The 20,513-nt window shown below is 38.7% G+C and overlaps 1 protein-coding gene across 1 annotated transcript in view; it reads right to left on the bottom strand.

Moving 5' to 3' along the window:
• Positions 1–20,513, bottom strand: part of LOC140237056 (zinc finger protein GLIS3-like) — a 40,287-nt gene that overhangs the window by 14,848 nt on the left and 4,926 nt on the right. The window contains exons 3-5 of the mRNA XM_072316997.1: positions 18,021–18,189; positions 17,551–17,695; positions 16,520–16,653 (exon numbers count right to left, since the gene is read on the bottom strand). Coding sequence (XP_072173098.1) covers positions 16,520–16,653; positions 17,551–17,695; positions 18,021–18,189 — 448 coding nt within the window. The remainder of the gene's footprint in view (positions 1–16,519; positions 16,654–17,550; positions 17,696–18,020; positions 18,190–20,513) is intronic.

Here is a 20,513-nt window from a genome sequence, read left to right as displayed (position 1 = left end):
CGTCACTTCCGGTTGACTGGAGTGAAAACAAACAGCTTGCATGCGCTAAGCCTGCACAATGCGCATACTGCATGCTGTGCATGTGTGACGCGTATAATTTATGTGCAACTCTACGCAGACATGGGGACTGTTTTTCATTACATGTATTCATTTTGTCATTTGTGCCATCATTCATGAGATACATGCATCATGTCTTGCCAGCAATATTCTAAAAATCTGGATCCTGTCGATCGATCGGTCCCGGTATTTTGCCAAGTTGAAGGCAGCCGGACTGGACCTGTGCCCGTATGAAATCGCGGCAGGATTCTGGATCAACGACCCGATAAAATGGCCAGATGTGCAGTAGAACCTCTTTGAGTAGGCCCTACCCCGATATATACGCTTACTTAGTACCTCATAGAAACTTCAGGTAGGTCTATAGGCCTAACGTTAGTACTGTAGTAGGCTTAGGGTAGGGCCTAATTTAGGGTAGGCCTAGGGCCTAATCCTGCCGCCCGCACAGCTACTGTACAGTAGTACAGCTTGCGCTAGCGCTATGCTCGCGGGGCGCCCCGGCAGAAAACACGTACAGCGTTTACACTCCAGGCTCGTGTATAGTTTGTTTTCACTCCACCGCTATCCATGACCCCGTGACATGCAAAATACCCGGATGTCCGACCATGAGAATATCATGAGTGCTACATGATAATATATACTTCTTCAAAATTAGAGACTGATTATCATTTTAAATCAAGAAAAAAAAAAAACAAAAACACACACACACATACCTAGGGGGATTGTCATTTAGCATTCAAATTTATTTTATTCAAACCACAGGGCCCTGTCTTATGAAGAGCTATAATTGATTATATAGTTGATTTCTATCATAAGTTTATGGCAGCCTGTGTGGTAAGGGAATTTACAATTGCTTTTATCTTTTGAAAAAACAGGGCCCTGGTATATCACACACAAAGATGTCAGTAATACGATGAGCACAGCTTCACCAAGGCCTGTTAAAATACTGTAAAACAAGGAATGTTCGCGTGCATTTTAATTTCTCGATTTCGCGAGGGCCAAGATTCGCGAAATTAAAATGCATGTGAAAGTTCCTGTCTACATTATATGCACTGAATGGTAAGAGGCAACTCGCGAAAATTTCACGCCGTAAAACAGGCTGTCAGCTCCAATTCACAAAAATTCCGTGCTGCGAAAGTATCGTGTTTTACAGTAGAGAATTACCTACTATTCCGAAAGGAACAAATCTTTTATCATTCTCTCACTTCCTCTCATATTAATCTGATTTCTTGGTTGTATCTCACTATGATGCTTATTCACAGCAATCATTTCAGGGTAAAGTCTTCATTTGTATCTTGCTTTATTTCCTTTTATTCAAAAACATAGATTGCCTCATCATATGGCAATAATGTACATTGTATAGTCAATGTCTTTCTATGCAGTGCTATATTTGCCCATACAGAAGATCATATGTAATTCATATGTCTCCACCATCTGATTCATGTTGGTACTTTGAACGCATTCCACTGCCAGGCTTTATACCTGTAGTTCTCTTTCTCTCTCAGGGATGAAAAAAAGAAAGTTAAAGTGAAGAAAAGGAGAGAATTGCGTGACAGTGCGCTCCCATCCGAAGCTCCAGATACAGACTCATATTTCCTGACCTTTGACCTAACAAATAGTTTTCTATCTCTAGGATGGGCTTGGGGGGGGGGGTGGAGGGAGGGAGGGCGGGAGGGGAGAAACAAGAGAATTGAGACACTATTTTGATTCTTGGACTAGTCTGATGTTTGCAGACATTATAAATTCTAGACTCTGACAAGGTCCAATTGGGCTACATAGAGCTACAACACCTTTCTAAATTCCAGGTTTTGAAGATTTACTTTGTACACAAGCTTTGGATCCCTTCGCAAGATTATTCCAGAATGATACTTCTATATTACTCTATCTCACCGTCACGAAAAAAAACAAAACAAAACAAAACAAAAAACCAGAAGCACGCTAAAGTTGTCATCATGCAGTCAAAGAATGAGACTAGACACATCATGCTTGTGAAGAACAAACATTCCCATTTGTATCCTTCACCTAAAATATCCTTCATTTGTTAGGTAAAAGGGCATTAATAGCGTTAATCACTATTTTCATCAAATATGTCCACAATGCAATCTCCACCGTCCAGTACGGTATGGTAATGTATTCCAAAAGGCTGGTATTAAGACTAAGGGATGAAGATCAAGTGTATTGTCTTAACTCTGATTTCTCTATCTCTATTCCACGTGACCCCAGGCTGGCGAAGGTCATGCTGGAAGGCCAGCAACCTCCCTTGAAACCCTAGAGTCAAATTGGGGTCAGGGGTCAAGGGTCAGTCATCTCAGCTCCACCCTCAGTCTGTCCAGTATCAACTGCGTGCTTACACAGTTACAACATGATTTAGATTATCTGCATGGCCAAAAAACAAATCCATTCTATTGCAGTTGACAGTAATGGGTAGGTAGAGTAAACTCAAACAACAGAGCACAGAAAGTGCAAACAGTCCCATAAAAAAATAGGATTATTTTGGAATTTCAATGATCTGCATGTGACATGAATGCTAACATCTGTCCATTAACATGTGTTTATAAGATATTGCAATGACAAAAGGTTAAAAGGCGACCATGAACATGAATGTCTTCTATGAAGTGAGATCTTGAATTTACCGAAGTGTAGGAGGGTGCACAATAACGGGTGACGCTCTGTGTGAGAAGGATGTTGAAATAAATTGACCTCGGTAATGAGGCCAATGCCTTTTCAAAATATGACATCAAGAAAAAGAAATTAAACAGATGTCGCTCTGGTCCATCAATCTCTTTGCAATAGATGAAGTACATTTCTCAATGATTTACTGCTTTGCCGTTCCTGGTGGAGAATAAAAGTGCCCTGAGTAATGTCACATACTATTAGGTGCCCCACAACTTTGGAGCGATAGATAAATGTACGAACCTGAAACAGAGAGGTAGACTGGGCTTCCCCCCAAATTAGCAATCCTCACAAACAGTCCTAATGCCACTGACATTGAGTTGACAAAAATAAAAAAAGAGAAAGAGAGGAAAGAATAGATAGAAAAAATAGATGAAATGAAAAATGGACCGCCAAAAGTGCACAGACACTGAATAATAAGTCAAAAAATATTTTTCTACTCAGAAATATTACTGGTAACTAAGAAGGGATGGGAAAATTTTATTGCAACATTGGGATGATGAAAGAGATCGGGAGAAATTGTGCTTGCTAACTCAGGCAAGTCCAAACTAATCCCCCTTGACACATTATTTCTTTGATGATGGTGCATAAATCACGATTATATCCCCTCTACCGGTGAAGATTATCTAGAGGGCCCCCTGTGTAAGCCTTATCCGGGGGTGAGTCTTGGTCTAGTTCCGATCCAAAGGTAGGAGAGCCCCCATCGCGCTGCGAAATAGAGCGAGCGGAAAAGGCCTCCGACTCGGAGCGAAACTCTTTCATCCAAAGCCGCAATGCATTTTGTTGACCTGCAATGAATGCATCGATTGCGATTCTTTTGAACGGCAAAATGTTTATTTCGGGGGCCGCACGTAGGTGGAAAGTTCGGGAGTTAACAGGGTCATTGTCCCTTGACCCTGTACAGAAGGAACGCTGTATCATTTGCGTTGCACGTAGTTAAACAGAAAACAAATACCAATTGGTTTCTCCTTCAATTACATTTAATTCACACAAAAATGCTGGGGGGTTTTTCAGGGGGTATACAGAATTTAACACTGTTATATCATTACATATTATATAAATATAATACTCATTTTTTAAGACTAATAAAACATAATTGATGGGTGCACCTGGCAATGTAACAGAAATTTGAGTAGGTGATTTTTTTCCCCTAAATTCACAATCTACTAAGCAAACACAGGAGGATTGTTTTACAATCATTGTCAGGGACACAGAGCAAAATATGGAAAGTATAGAATAAAGTAATATTGAACCCATGCAAACCATACAGGCATATCAATATTTCAGTGATACCAGGTGAGCAGAAAAACATTTTCTAGAAACCCCGATTCATACCAGTCCATGTAATGATACATCATCGATTACATTTGCAACAAACTGACAATAGACATATACCTCTTGTGCCTGTGTGTGTGTTTTTTTTTTTTTTTTTAGGTCATGACCGCAAAAGTACCTGACTGTATTTGCTCAGTCCAAATTAGATGTGTTGTTTTGCCGAGTAACCTTCACAGGCTGGCAGTTCCTTTTAGTATAGCCCCAGTCAGTCATCAAGTGGGCCCATTGTGGCCCGCTAACAATGGTTGCTAAATTGATAGCAGGCAAGGTGTATGAAGTGGGCTCAAAACAAACAAGCCTCCACATCAATACACACAGCCATCCATCAAAACTCATTTCAAGCCTGTTCTAATCACATTACAACACTCTTCCTTTTTACCCCGCTTTTTTTTTTTATATATTCTTCTTGCTGTTGAATCTTAACCTGTTGAGTCTTGAATTAATTTTTGCAGTAGCACTATTATCTTGTGCTCATTCAAAGTTGGCTTCTCTGAAGTTTACTCCATATCTTTACGTTAGATGGAGCTGGTTATATTCATTAAGTTTTGTTTTTTTTTTTTGGAAAAAAGGACCTAACAAGTGATACAAAACACTGCCAATTTGAGACAGGACAAGAACAAAATACAAAAAATTTGATATTTTACGATAAATGCTGCCATTGCAAGGATCAGTTACAAAGCAAGTGATTATGAGGCTTCACATAATTCTGAAAAAAAAAAGAAAGAATTATAACTAGTGATACAAAACACTGCCAATTTGAGACAGATAGCACAAAAAGGAAACACTTTTGGTGTTCTAAAATATGCCACCACCTTAAAGGACAAGTTCACCTTCATAGACATGTGGGTTGAATGAACGCAGCAATATTAGTGGAACACATCAGTGAGAGTTTGAGGAAAATCAGACAATCCGTTCAAAAGTTATGAATTTTTGAAGTTTCTGCTCAGTCACGGCTGGATGAAAAGACTACTATTGTTTGTGATGTCACATGTGTACAATGATATAAAGAAAGAATAAAGGAAATGCAACATATTTCCATTTTTCTCGCATAACAAAAGAACACTCGACTTCTCTCTTTCAGAAGGCAGGGGGAATAATATTACCCTTAACATACGTCAGTAAGAAGTCGAAGAAATGTGCACTTCATTCAAAAAGTGAAATTTTGTGAAATTCTCTTTTTACTTTCCTTATATCTTTGTATGCAAGTGACATCATACACTGTTAGTAGTAGTCTTCTTATCTAGCAGTGACTGTCCAGATACTTAAAAAATGCATAACTTTTGAAAGGATTGTCTGATTTTCCTCAAACTTTCACTGATGTGTTCTACTAATCTTGCTGCATTCTCTCAATCATTATGTATATGAAGGTGGACTTGTCCTTTAATGATCAATTTCACAGCAAGAGATAGAGGCTTTACATAATTTTGCAACAACAACAAAAACACTGCTATACAACCAAATCAGGATTCACATGAAAAAGAAATTCCATTGAATCTGTCCTATGAAATACAAGCAATGATGATGAAAATAAAGGCCTAATGAGGAGATAGAGCACCAAAACTACACATATTTGAGTTTTCTGAGCCTTGATGAAGTCTCAAAGATTTGTTTCAGCACACACAGTACTTCACTACAATACATTTCTGTTCTGCTTTTCCTAATCTCAAAGTCTAACCAAAAACCTACGCCGCCACATATGCTATAAGATCAGCCTCTAAACAAAAACTATCAGAGGAAGATTTCAACTTGGTCTAAACTTTTTGAGGATTTTCTCACATAAAGCAGCGAGTTGCAAGCACAAGCTTATTCAAACAAGACATATGGTGTGCTTAGAATTAAGATTGTAAAAATAAGATTGTACTAAATCACATTGAAATTGCCCAACATTCAGATAGTTACATTAGTCTCCTGCAAATGGCATTTCATACAATGGCTGTATCAAGACCCCATGACCTACCATAACCAATTAAACAAGCAATTTTTCATACATGTTATATACCATCAAACATACATCAACCTCATATATACCCAAAGAGTGCTAGGTTTGTCAGTAGAGTTAAAAATGAGGTCATATTAAAGCTCTGCCTCACAGGAATATGTTTTAAAGATCAAAGCATTCAGATTTAAAAAAAAAAATGAATAAATGAATAAATGTGAAGCTGAAATTGAGCAGAAATGGGTTGGCTGAATGTAATTGGAACAGCACGGGTAAAGAGCCGTGATGTGAGCTTGCTTTCAGACACACTAAAGTACCTAAATTGGCCTCAAATGGATATTTCTAAAGACATTCATTATCAAGTTTGCATTTTGCCACTTGTAAGGGTTAAATGGCTATCTAATCTTTCTCCTTCTTTACACTTTGTGATTGTTGGAGAATGAATGTCATTTCAGCTGAAAAAGCAGATGCACCTGGTAGTGATTAACCTGAAAAAAAAAGAGAAATTCCCCAAATTTCTGATCGTCTTCTTTTTGAATGTCTGACAGTTTCTCGAATTGCCCTACAATAAAGGGATGTGGTTTCATTTTTTGAGGTAAGAGATACATTATGACCAGATTTAATGCTCTGATGGTCTCCCATGTGATCATTCATTACAATGCTACAAAGGCAACATTTCTGTCTGACAAAACCGATCAAAATAATGTCTGAACGCTGCGTGTTAAAGAAATACTTCGCCTGTCTTTTGCAAGGACTGTAGAGTATCCATTATAAGATGCCTGTTTTTGAAGTCACCAAATGTCAAGTTTCACATTAGCCTACCTTCCCCACAATACATGATGAGAAAAAAGACAATGTTTGAATTAACCTCAACCAACTTCCAAACGATAGGGCAACTTGCACTTAAGAGTGAACATCACAACATCAGAAAATTCACATTTCAGTGAAAGTACAAAAGAAACTGTAAAAGAAACTAAAAGAAACACAAAACATCGCAAAAAAAAAATTGCAGATAAGAGGTTGACTTTGCTAACTCATCCTAAAGTCTGATTATTATTCTTTCTTTTTTTTCAAATTTGAGATGAGTATGTTCACTGCATGAGTACCAGTAATCACAGTCTGTGTCACATGTGTTCCACTTCCTACTCTCAGCTAACGAACCTGAATGTGTAGCGAGTGGGGCAGGACTATTGTCAACATCATTAACAGTTGAGATTTGTCCCCGGTGCCATGTACTTGCAATTCTTATGCTGCAAGATGACTGGAATGTTTTAATGTTGAAATTCTTCATCTATGGGAAACCTGTTCATTCAGCATTTCAAAGAAACCGTGCAGCAGCTTTTGAGAGTATTTGAAAAAATTAAAAAATGAGCTAAAAATTATAGCAAAAAAAAAAAACAAAACTTTTTTGAGTTTTGAGACAGCAGCTATCACTACTTTACATGTTATTCTTCTGACTGCTTCGCAGAGTCTAGTTACATTTCCAGGAACAACTGACAGATTACAGCAGCACATAAATCAAATATCTTTATTCCACAGATAAAATCCATCATCACCCCTTAAGTTTTCCTCTTTTCTTGTGCTCTGCATACCTGTGGCCCAGATTCATACCAATGATATCCATACTCAGAGCACAGTGACAAACAGGGAGTCGGGAGAGAGAGAAGGCAGCATAAAACAAGGTGAAGTACTATAATTTCATCGACATTGGATTCAGGTCAGTGCCTGAAAGGAGAGACAATATTTCACGGCCCAAAAGAGAATTTGACAGAGCAATGCAAAGGCTCATGAGTGACTGGATCATTGGTAGAAAACTCAGAAAAAAAAAATCAAAGATTGAGAGAAGGGGAAGATGACTGCAACTTGATGATAAATGATAGACAGAGAACGAGGAAAAAATAAAAGTAGATAGGGGTGAGAGAAGATGACCTCAATAAATGTGCACACCCACTCCAAAAGAATGCAGGATGAGTACAACTTCAGAATAAGCTGGCCAAACTGAACACAGAAGAATGTTTTTTAAAGGACACCAAATGCAGATAGGATAGGATTTGAGAAGGCAGGTGGCGGAAATTTTTTTTTCCCTCATTTGAGGTGCAAAACTTTATGTACAAGTGAAAGTTTGGCATCTATGGGCACCTTTGGATGTAGAAAGTTTGAAAGAAAAAAAGAAACCATAATATATTCTCAAGATGGAAAGTCACTTGATTGAATGATTTAGTGTAAAAAAAAACACAACTTGATAAAAGTTAGAAGTCAACAATATCAACAACAGGATGTGGTTTCTACAGTCCTTGTCTTTCAAATTATTTGTTCAGCAATACTGTCTCTCTGACATGCTGGTTAATGCTGATATTGTTGGGCATCTTTTGTGCTTTGATTTCAAATTTGAATGGTTGACCTGTCAGTCAGCCTGTTATTTTGGATCTATGTGAAGACATGTGAATGCAGAACAATGAAAATGCAGGTTTACTGCAGGGTTCTGAGTTTTCATGTTTGCAGCAAAATGTTCTATGGTTGGCTTGTCCATTAATTTTGTTAGCTCACTTCACTTTTACAGTGACGAAATATAATTAATCGATGAACAACTTGTGTGTTTTTGCAGCTGGTCCCTACAGAGCTGAAATAGAATAGTTTACTGAAGCGGTCAAAAAACATTTACAAGCCAACGATGCATGCTAAACTTGTCAGATCAAATCAAGTGTCAAGAGTAAAATGTTTGGGAACAGTGGGAACAGGTATTGTTACCAAATAATGAACATAACTTCATTACAGAGGGCACACAGCCACCATTAGACTGAAGTTTATTACATGCATCTGAGGCTGAACATAAAATAACAAAGTGATTGTGTTTAAGAACCACAACAATAACCGTTGACACCTGGTAATATGCTTTGATGATGACATAGTATCTTTTGCACATCACCATAATACTGGAATTCTATCCATAATCCCTTGTAATGATACACTGACGTGTAGAATTGCTTCATCAGTTATTGCATATAGGGTGTTTGTGATTTATTTTCTTTTTATGAATAGTTATCTTATTCAACCCCAAAATGGAGAAGAGGGCCTATCCATTTGCAATCAAACAATGGCTCTCAAAACAGTTATTATCACTTGTCAGGAGAGACTAGTGCAGATGATGGATGGCAGAAATTTTTCTAAGGTCAAAACCTTAAGTTATTTTTGCACCCCCCCCCCAAAAAAAAAAAGGGGGGGGGGTTAGAAAATTGCTCATCTAAAACTTTATTCAATTCCAACTTTATCTATTCTCCTGTACCAGAGGCGGTTTCATACCTTCCAGTGGGAAGTTCAGGCACAGGAATAAAATGATTATCACACTGGTTTGCACACTTTGTGACATATTGGTGGTGTTATTGAATTGATCAGAAAGTTTTATTACCCTCTTCCTCCTATCTAGGAAAACATGATCCTTACAATCTCTCCTGTTTTGTTCTTTTTTGCGGGATCGACCTGGCACTTTCAGTGTTTAGTTTTCATCTTATGTGCATGATTTTTCTCATATTGAAATCATTCACAGTCGATCCTGGCTGGATCTGCCACTTTTAATAAAAGGATGAGGGAATGAAGGAGTGAGTGAGTGAATGAATGAATGAATGAATGAATGAATGAATGAATGGATGGATGGATGGATGGATGGATGGGTGAGTGAGTGAATAAATGAATGAATGAATGAATGAATGAATGAATGATTGTATGAATGATTGCATGAATGAATGAATGAATGAATGAATGGATGGATGGATGGATGGATGGATGAGTGAGTGAATGAATGAATGAATGAATGAATGAATGAATGAAAGAATGATTGCATGAATGAATGAATGAATGATTGTATGAATGACTGCATGAATGAATGAATGAATGAATGAATGATTGTATGAGTGAATGAATGCATGGAAGAATGACTGAATGAGAGGATGTTTGGGTAATATGATAACCCTCGAGGGTATCTTACACAAGACTCAGGATATTTAGTCAACCTTTAACAAAAAACCTCCCCCCCCCCCCCATCATTTGATCATAAGAACAAAGGCTTGTCAATTCTCATTGTCATATTTTTTTTTCAAGAGCAGCTCAGAACAAAAAAAGAAACAAGTCACAAGGCATTAGAAAGAACCTAAAAGATGAAAGCAACAGGTATTAAGCAGAGGGGTGAAGGTTTCAGGCGTGAGTTTTCTTCAATTTTGTCTCCCTCAACAAATGAAATTTGTAAAATCGCAACTGCTGATCTATGATTTTCACAAAGATGGTAGAAAATTTTTTTCTCCCTCTACAAATTTCATTTGCAGAGAGAGACAAAACTGAAGAAAACTCACACCTAAACCTAAAAGATGTTATAATCAGCAAGGGCTACTGCATCCCATATGATAAGATATTCTCGCAACTTCACTATGGTCTATTCTGTCAGGGTTTTATGATTTGGATTATATCTTTAATCTTTGCTCCCTGATATTAAAAAAAAGGAAAAAAAACTACAGGAAAAAAAATTGACACAAAAGAAGTCCTACGTATGACTTTGAGATGATCCCATATGCAGTGTAAATATCTTGGAGGGAAATACTGTTCTAACTGTACACGGACACAAAAGAAATGTTATACCCCGAGGATATGACACCTGTGTGATGATTCCAGTGTTATGAGTGAGAAGTCATTTTCAAGCGTTACAAGATGTATTGTCTGCGACTGACAACAGATACAACAGGCTCATCATTCTCTGCTTCATCCCATTCTTCTACTTATCCCTTTTTCTCAAACTACCTCCAAAATGAATATGTGGTGCGCATATAATACCACCGTCCGTGTTCAATGTCTCTGTAGCAAGAGGCAACAATCACGGCTTTAAAGCTCGTCTGCATGAATGGGATCCGCGAGTTACGAACAAGGGGATCGCCTGGATCACGGCCGAAAAGAGAAAACTCTTGAAGAGCCACAACCCCATCAATTAAGCTCAGCTCCTATTCAGTCGGCTTCCCTCCAATAAGCGGATACGGAGTTCAAAATCCGTGTCGCCAACTCAGGTATGAGGAGGTGTAACAAGCAGGGGCCTGAAGAAGCTGAATGCTTAGGGTGATACCTGGGTTACCGATAATCGAGTCGAAAGCATCTTCATCTTCACATTTGACTATGAATGCCATCAAAAGAACCTTCAAAGGGTGGGCGATGACACCGATACGGCACAAAGGTGACATACGGGTATCATAAAGCAAAAGACACAGAAAGGGAATGGGCGTCTGGAGAAAAGAAACTCAACTCAATTCATCTCGGCAGTCGTCTGCCTAATCAGCTGGAAAGGGACGTGCTCAAAATCACGTATCAGATTGACATCAGATCAAGACTAGTTAGAATTATGCTAAGTGTGTGTGTTGATCAGTGAAACCCAGACAGTGACATGATGGTGTATTAGGTTAAAGAAAATGACAAACAGTAGACGCTGTAGTCAACGGTTACAATCAGCACACACTGTGGAAAACAATGCTAAGAGAACATCTCTCCATGCCAACCTAACAAAAGTCATTTCTACGTAATCACACAAAAAGTTTAATACTCAGCTTCAATGAGTTCAAATAAGATTCATTTTCTTGTTTAACAGAATACTAATTCAATTAGGTTTGCTCTCATACGCTTTACATACAAGCGCGCCGGAACACTTCTGGTTTTGGGGGGGGGGGCAAAATCTCAACGGGGGCACATTTATGTGACGATGTGAGATCCTCGTCGCGGGAGCGAAGCGAGTGGGGGGGGGGTGGAAAGGGGGATCCCCCCCCCCCCCCCACTGTAGGGAGCTTTTGTAAAACAGGGTACAAAAGTCGCGTTTATAGACCATTTAAAAGCAAATTTCTAAGGAATTAAACATAGTGAAAAATAATCAGTGCAAAGGGCTATGATTATTACATATACGGGAGTATACATAATAATGTGATGGTGTGAGATCCTCGGCGAGGGAGCGAAGCGACCGAGCGGGGGGAGGGTGTGGGAGGGGGGATATCCCCTCCCACGGTAAGGACTTTTTTTTTGTAAAAACAGAGTATGAAAGTCGCGTTTATAGAGAATTTAAAGCAAATTTCTAGGGAATTATCATATTGAAAAAATCAGTTGGAAGGACTATGATCATAACATACGGGAGTACATTAATAATGTGATGGTGCGAGATCCTCGGCGAGGGAGCGAAGCGACCGAGCGGGGGGAGGGTGTGGGAGGGGGGACACCCCCTCCCACGGTAGGGACTTTTTGTAAAAACAGAGTATAAAAGTAGCGTTTATAGAACATTTAAAAGCAAATTTCTAGGTAATTAACATATTGAAAAAAAAAATCAGTTGGAAGGACTATCATGATCTTAACATACGGGGGTATATCATGTGATGGTGTGAGATCCTCGTCGAGGGAGCAAAGCGACCGAGCGGGGGAGGGTGTGGGAGGGGGATACCCCTCCCACGGTAGGGACTTTTTGTAAAAACAGAGTATAAAAGTCACTTTTATAGAGAATTTTAGATTAGATTTCTGAGGAAATAAACACAGTAAAAGAAATCACGGCGAAGGAGTGTGATAATAACTTATGAAGACTTTTAATTTTACTATAAGTACGGGCAGAACGAGCGAGCCACTTTCACTTTGCAATTTATCTGAAATGTACTCATTAAAAGCTTAAACATGATCGCATCGTTCGAACAATAAAAAATATTCTTATACTGCTAGAAAGCAAAGAAGAAAATGAAAAATGTAAGGTTTACTTAAAGGTATGTTTCAGCGGGCACACTCGAGGACACGAGGCTACCATCTATATACTAGATTTACTCATAAGTTATTATTAGTGTATAGATACAATAATGTACGTTGTTAGTGTATTATAAATTGCGCCCCGTTAGGGACAAAAAATTTTGCATTTTCAGTTATGAAATTACAACATTTACACAAGAAATATGCCTTTATTGTTCATTTTGGTCTTTAAATCAGTGATTTTTGTTTGGGGGGGGGGGGCCAAGTGCCACCCCTGCCCCCCCCCCCCCCAACATTTTGTTTGGGGGGGGGGGGCAAGTGCCACCCTTGTTTACATATCCATTTTGCTGCACAAAATGAATAGATGTGATTTACAGATCAAACACATTAAAACATATCAAAACAATTAGGCAGTCGTCTGCCTAATCAGCTGGAAAGGAACGTGCTCAAAATCACGTATCAAACTGACGTCAGATCACGACTAGTACAAATTATGCGAAGTGTATGTGTGTTGATCAGTGAAACCCAGACAGTGACATGATGGTGTATTAGGTTAAAAAAAAAAAAGACAAACAGTAGACGCTGTAGTCAATAGTTACAATCAGCACACACTGTGGAAAACAATGCTAAGAGAACATCTCTCCATGCCCACATAACAAAAGTCATTTCTACGTAATCACACAAAAAGCTTAATACTCAGCTTCAATGAGTTCAAATAAGATTCATTTTTTATGTTTCACAGAATACTAATTCAATTAGGTTTGCTCTCATACGCTTTACATATCAATTTTGCTGCACAAAATGAATAGATGTGATTTACAGATCAAACACAGATTGCTATGCTTCTAGGAGCATTAAAAACAAATAATCTGGGGGATACAACATTTTCATTTTCTGGAATAACCTGACTTTGCCTTCCTGGAAAAATTAATAGCAGTGGCATTCAGTTCAGCAGCGGAATACCACAATTGACTGCCGACCCTGGCAACTCTCAAAACTCATGAATAAGACACTACAATCTCAGCTTCCGAATATTGAGGGGAGGAGATTAGGGTTAGCTCTTGCATGCTCTAAGTGCCAAGGAACTGAGAACTCCACAACACTGTGCACAAGTGTCCAAAGTCCCTGGAACAGAAGGAGTTAATCCATTCTACTCCACATCTGGGTTTACTTCTGATAAGAAGTTACTTGAAGTTTCAGAGCTTCAGAATTTAGCGCCCAATACTGATCACAATCATAAATGATAAATGAGCTGAGGTAATGACAACATCAGCTTAACACTCAAAATTAAGTTCATGCACCAAAAAGACAAGAGTCTTTGAGTGAGCAAAAAAGGGTAATATCTACTATATATCTGTTGCAAGACAACAGCCTTCTCCTGTGTGAGACTGAGGTATTGCTGTTTACCAGATGAATGCTATGATGGTTTGGTAGTTTGATTTGGTCTAGTTCGGCTTGGTTTGGTTTTATTTGATTGGTTTGGTACAGTTTGGCATAGTTGGATTTGGTAGTTTGGTTTGGTTTGGTTTAGTATAGATTGGCATAGATTGGTATGATTTGGTTCAGTTTGGCTTGGTTTGGTTTGGATTGGTATGGGTTGGTATAGATTGGTATGTTGGCTTGATTTGGTTTGATTTAATTTGGCTTGGTATGGTTTGGCTCAGTTTGATTTGGTAGTTTGGTATGGTCTGGATCGGTACGGATTGCTATTGATTGGTACGATTTGGTTCAGTTTGGCTTGGTTAGGTGAAATATCACGACAGATTTCTGCTGTCTGGCTGGAAAATCTGTCACGTACACCCAACAACAGGTATTGTGTGCCATGCCACACTCCCTTTCAATCCTCTACTTACCTTGGTCTATTCTCCCGCTGGTTTATGATTCATTCTGCCCCTTCAACCAGCCTCTTTTCAAAGATTCTTTTGCTTTGCTTCTCCCTTCTTCTAGTTTTTGTTCCCATCCCATCTTTGACCCTGCTTTCTGTTCTGCCACGTGCATGTCGCTAGTGATATCAATTGTTTTCTGCATTGCCTCATATTCTCAGCTTCCCCCCCCCCCCCTCTAAAAAAGGGAGATTTAAGCTGTCTGAATGGGGAACAAGTTGTCAGCCATTGAAGTGCAAAACTTAAATGTCAAAGACTCACATCCCTTTTGATATTCTAAGCAGTCTGTGAGTTATTGGAAGGAGTCTACCTTGTCTCAGTTTAATTCTTTTCTTCTTTTCAAAGACAATTCTTTCAAAATCTCCTTTTGTTAGGGGTCTACATGCGTGACTTTTTCTTTCTCATCATTTTAAGATTAATCCCTCGTGAGAAAGGTGGGAAAAATTCAAGACATTTCATGCCACAATTCACACACATAATGACATAAAGATAAATGAAGAAATAGAAAGAAAAACTATTTTCGCTGCATTCTGGTCTATGTCTTGTTAGACTTGTCTGAAGGAATATGAACAGAAGAGTTTTAGGCCTCTTCATTGAATGCAAGAAGTCACAATCACAATTAAGTATCTGAAGGTTTCACAGCCAATAGAGTTTATGGCCATATTTGACATTCAGCCATGGTAATTCATACGTGAGACCATGGTGAGACACACAGACACTACCTGGGGTATCTGCGATCATGGACATTGCTTGATATTCACAACCACTGAATTCTACCTCAGAATAACAATTTTGGCAAAATAACATTCTGGTATGATAATAATGATTATGAAAGATATATACATGGTCGAGACCCCTTCTCGCAGTCTATATATATATATATATATATATTTCCCGGCGGACACCAATTTTTCAACTCTTGCGGTTTTCCGAGAAGGAGGAACAGTAAAAGGAATAATAGATGTCAAAGCTACGCACCGATTTCTCCTTCCTTTCTCATATCTCACATATGTATGTATATATATATATATATATATATATATATATATACATATATATATATTCTTCTTCTTCTTCTTCTTTTTTTTTTTTTTTGGGGGGGGGAGGGGTCCTCTTCAGACAGCTATTACGATTTCCCACACAAAACTGGCATATCATTACCCCTCCTGACACAAAAACAAGGATTAAGTACTGATCATACAGGTATCAGCTCAATCATTTCTAGCTAATAAATGTCACACAGTGAAATCTAACAAATTTCACTTTCGCTTCCAATTTTCCAACTCACTAAAAAGTTCATGATTGGACATGAAAAAAACCTTCTTGCCATTGCAATGATACCTCCAATCTCCATTCTGCAAACATAATCATCATTATCATTATCATCTCCAACAAAATTATCCCCAGCTTACAAAGGCTATTACCATTTATGAAGCACACTATCTCCAATCTCCAATTTCCATCACTACCTTCAATGCACACTGTCTCCACTCTCTGATTTCCATTTATCACCTTTAATGCACTGTTTCCAATTTCCAATTTCCATCACCACCATTACTGCACTGTCTTCAATTTCCAATTTCTATCACTGTTCCCAATGTACATATCACCAAAATCCAATACCTAACACTGTTTCCAATGCGTACCATCTCCAATTTGGAAATCTCAAATCACAATTTCCAACTTCCAAACTCATTACCGGTCTCAAACACCAATCTCCAATTTCCACCACCATCTGTGTGCCCATCATCTCGTTTGTCTACCCCTCCCCCTCTCCCTTCCAACTTCCAAACTCCTCTTTCTATCCCATTCTCCTCATCCTCTACCCTCATCCTCTACCCATCCACATCTCCCCTCCCCTTCCTTCCTTTCACCTGATCTGGATGCACCACCTCACCTGGAGTTTGTATTGCAGGGGGCCTTGGCTTGAGAGGAATGTTGCTGAAACCGGAAGGTATCCTCCGGGGCGGGAGGGCTGGTGGGAATGTTCTTCTTGTTGTCAGCATCGGGGGATGAGCAGGGAAGTTCCTCCTATGATCGGTTGTAAGGTGAACAAGGTTAAAGCAGAACACATAATTTTTTATTAAGGTAGTAATGATTCGTTATAGGTGAACAAGGTAAAAACAGAACAAATGATTTTTATTTCTGGTAGCAACATCACAGTGAGGATTTGTATCACAGAGGAAGAAATGTGTAAGGTGATTCATGTTCAAGAGAATCCAAGAAATTATATCTCACACAATTGAAACATTTGGTAAAATGGAATATTTTGGTAAAAATGTGAATTTCTCTCTGACATTAGAGTCAGCGTGTCTCCTTTCACCCTCCTCCATCACATCTTGTACCACAGTCGCTTGCAAACACACTGGGTTTCATGTGGAGTAATTTGCAAGGACCAATACCAATCACCACTTAAGAGAGAGCTCCATTCAAACTGGAGAAAAGTTTGTTTCGTGATGTCTCCCAATTTAAGCAGAGGCCTCCGTAGTGGCCTTCACTATTCTGCATACCACCATTGGGCCTTCAGTAGAAATAGGGTTCATTGTACCTCATTACATGGCAAACATTCCTTTACTTATGATTCTCCATCATACTAGACAACACATGATATCCTCTCATCCGAATCCCACCATACTATGATACCTGAAACGCTCAATCCTGTTTTTTTTAGAAGTTTATTTGACAGAAAAGAATACTTAAACTCACTGTGCTACAAGCATATTTAATCTGAGGTAAATTATGTAGTCTTGGAATTGCGCAAAATCTTAATAAGAAGTTCTGCTAATACTGACGGAGATAATATTTCTATCAATAGTGGCAAATCACAAGCCATACTCTCGAGAACTGCACATGGTATATTCTCTCCGTATCTTTCCTTGAGACCAAAGTTACCACCCCTGGAAGATCAAAACAGCCCCAAACCCTTACCTCTCCTGCTGGATTTCTAGAGACTGTGTGGTGGCAATGTTGTGCGGACTTCCCTGCAGACTGTGCACCGGTGAGGCGTGGTTGCTATAGTTGTTCACACCCGTCGCTGTGTCACTCCTGCTTGAATGTCCACTTGAGTACATTCCTGAACAGAGATAGAAGAAAAATCATATCATCTATCTACTCATATCACCACTCATACACCAAAAAGTGACTGAAAAAAATAAAAACCCACATACTTTGAAGATGTTGTGTGATCCACTCTTGTGAGATACATTGGTCACCAATTACCATAGAAATATTCCAGAGGTAATGATATCCATACTACTAAAAATCATTCATAATAGATTTTTTTTTTTTTGTGGATAAAAATGCAATTATCATCCATTCTAATAAACTGATGCTGACTTTCATCAAAGACTATCAAGATAACAAGGAGGATATGCCATTCCAATACTGAAACCACTTACCTGGATACATGTCAGATGAAGTACCAGTCATAGATGAGTGGGGCGACCGTCCCAGCCGGCTATCACTAAGCTCTAGTGGGCTATCGCCATGACTTAGGGGATGCAGGGGTTGTATCGTCAGACACTCCCCAAGAATATCGCCATGGAGAAATTCTTCCCTCGTCCGTATCTACAGAGGAGGCAAGTTTTGAAACACAAAAATTTGGGGGATAATTTGCATTGGCAGCTTATTTTGTTGTCGTTATCCATTTTTTTTGTTCATAACATGGTATTATGGTATCATCAGGTTTTATAGACACTCAAGGTTGAAATCTATTGCCTGAACTACCAGAGGGTCAAGATTAACTTCAATGCAACACTTGAGAGGATGACAAGAAAGTCGCGGGAGGAGTGGCAGTCCAAAAACCTGGGGTTTTTCTCCCATTTTGAACTTACAGTACATCACTTGCATATTCAGCTCCAACTCACACATGAAGCTCCCATCTTTAAAGTATGATTTTTTTTTTTTTATATCTGCCTACCCAATACTTCTCAGTGAAAAAAAAAAAGAATTATGCATTTGAACATTTTTTTCCAACATAAACACAATGATATGGTTACTTTCATTTATATCCTACACCTGCTTGCAGATTCTGGACCAGCAATGTGTCACATGCATACATTACCGACTAAAAATGTTTAAATTTCTGGAGGATTTTGGTGAACGGTGTTTCCATCAGCTGAAATGATGACTCTGAAATTCCAAGTTTGTTTGTGTGTAGTCTGGTTTCCAGACCCTTTGCCAACTGGACTCCGCGGCGACGAAGTCGCCGCCCCGCGACGAAGTCGCCGCCTTTGCCGCAGGCGAGAAAATCAACTTAAACTATACTAGTTTTCGACGTTGAGGGCGTTAATATCATGGATAGCGAAATAGTATGGGCAGAGGGTCTGGAAGCCAGACTAGTTTGTGTGTTTTATTGTTTCAAATTGGGACTTTGCCAGCTTACTTTGGGTAGCACTTTTCAGCCTTACCAAATTTTCTCCAGAAGTGAAAATTTATAGGTCAGGTGACGTTGCTTTTTTTAGACAAATTTCCAGCAGGGCAAGGTGTTCAGAAATAATCTAGGATATTCATTAAATGCATTAAACAAAAGCTATTCATGGTAACAAGACAGAAGCATAAAACAATACATAATCTCCACCTGCTGTGAGATGCACAATGGCGGAAGAAGCACTGTGGTAGCTAAAATGTCCTGGAGTTATCTTCTTGGAAATGGTATCTATTATCGATATAGGGATCTTCCTTTTTGAGGAGATGAAGTTCTAGATTCTCAGTGGAGGCTTGGGAGTTTGAGGGATTAACCCATCCACTATTAGAACCCAGAATCCCTGGAGGCTGTGCACAAGACCTTCCTTCTTCAAGTAAAAGAGGGGTTTAGGATGAGCAGCCCTGCCCTTCATAGGCCCACCACAGTCTATCAACATGTGAGCCATTGTGCAATCTGACCCTGGGGTCAAAGGTTATCTTCAACAGTGAATTCCTTCAGCATGGTAAACAAGCAGCATTACCTCTACTGCTCTCCGAGCTCCATGCTGCGAATGTCAGACGACTGCTGGTATTAGCGGTAGTGAGGTGTCATCAATTGTATTTTTATTAGTAAGATTCGAAATTGTTCCCCAGCTTCAGACAAACTGAAAACAATTGAAGTGAATTGCCAACTTGGCTGAAATAAAATCACTCATTTCAATCTTTATCTTGGATATATCCCTGCTCTTATCAAATTTGCAAAACACTTTGTTCAATTCCTTGGTCCATTTGAATTTAACAAAAATTCAATGTTCCACATTTAACCTTTCACTTCTTTTAGATAGATGTATCTTATTTTTGGGTCAGTCTCTGAGTTAGCCATTCCAAATATGATTATTGGGCTTGTTTGGCTGGATGCAGTACATGCATTAAATCACCCAATAAATTACTTAAAAACCCTCTCTTGCATTCTCTCTGTTTTCTTCCTGTTCTGCTGTATATAAGCAGGTCAACACCTTTGATCACATCATTTGTTCTGATAGTCTGTCTAGAAAGTATAATGTCACATTTGATGAAGGAATGGTGGCTATTTAAAGGGATATTCTTATAAAAACTTGACAGTTATAGAATTGCTGTGAATATAAATGAAAATAAAGCTTTTTCACAATGTATAAAATCATTGTTTGGTTATGAAAATCAGCTAGCAAACTACGATTTCTTTACAATCAGCAATTACAATTTCTTTAAATGCCATCACTGTCCCGTTATTGTAATTCTATCATAATATGGTGCAAACTAAAGGATATCTACAATGTTTTGTTTCTTTCATTAAAACAAGAGGCAGCTACTCAAGATTTGCACCAGAGTCAATCAGAATTTGGTCGGATGATTGCAGAATCACCTCATCTCGGTGGAAAGTATCATGCAATCATCACCATCAGTGTTTTGTGAAACTTAATTCCATAAACCTTGTAATCTTTAATTTT

The sequence above is a fragment of the Diadema setosum genome, chromosome 13, assembly GCF_964275005.1.
Source record: "Diadema setosum chromosome 13, eeDiaSeto1, whole genome shotgun sequence".
NCBI classification, from domain to species: Eukaryota; Metazoa; Echinodermata; class Echinoidea; order Diadematoida; family Diadematidae; genus Diadema; species Diadema setosum.
The sequence above is the reverse complement of the archived record's forward strand: the minus strand, read 5'-3'. Positions and strand labels throughout refer to the sequence as shown.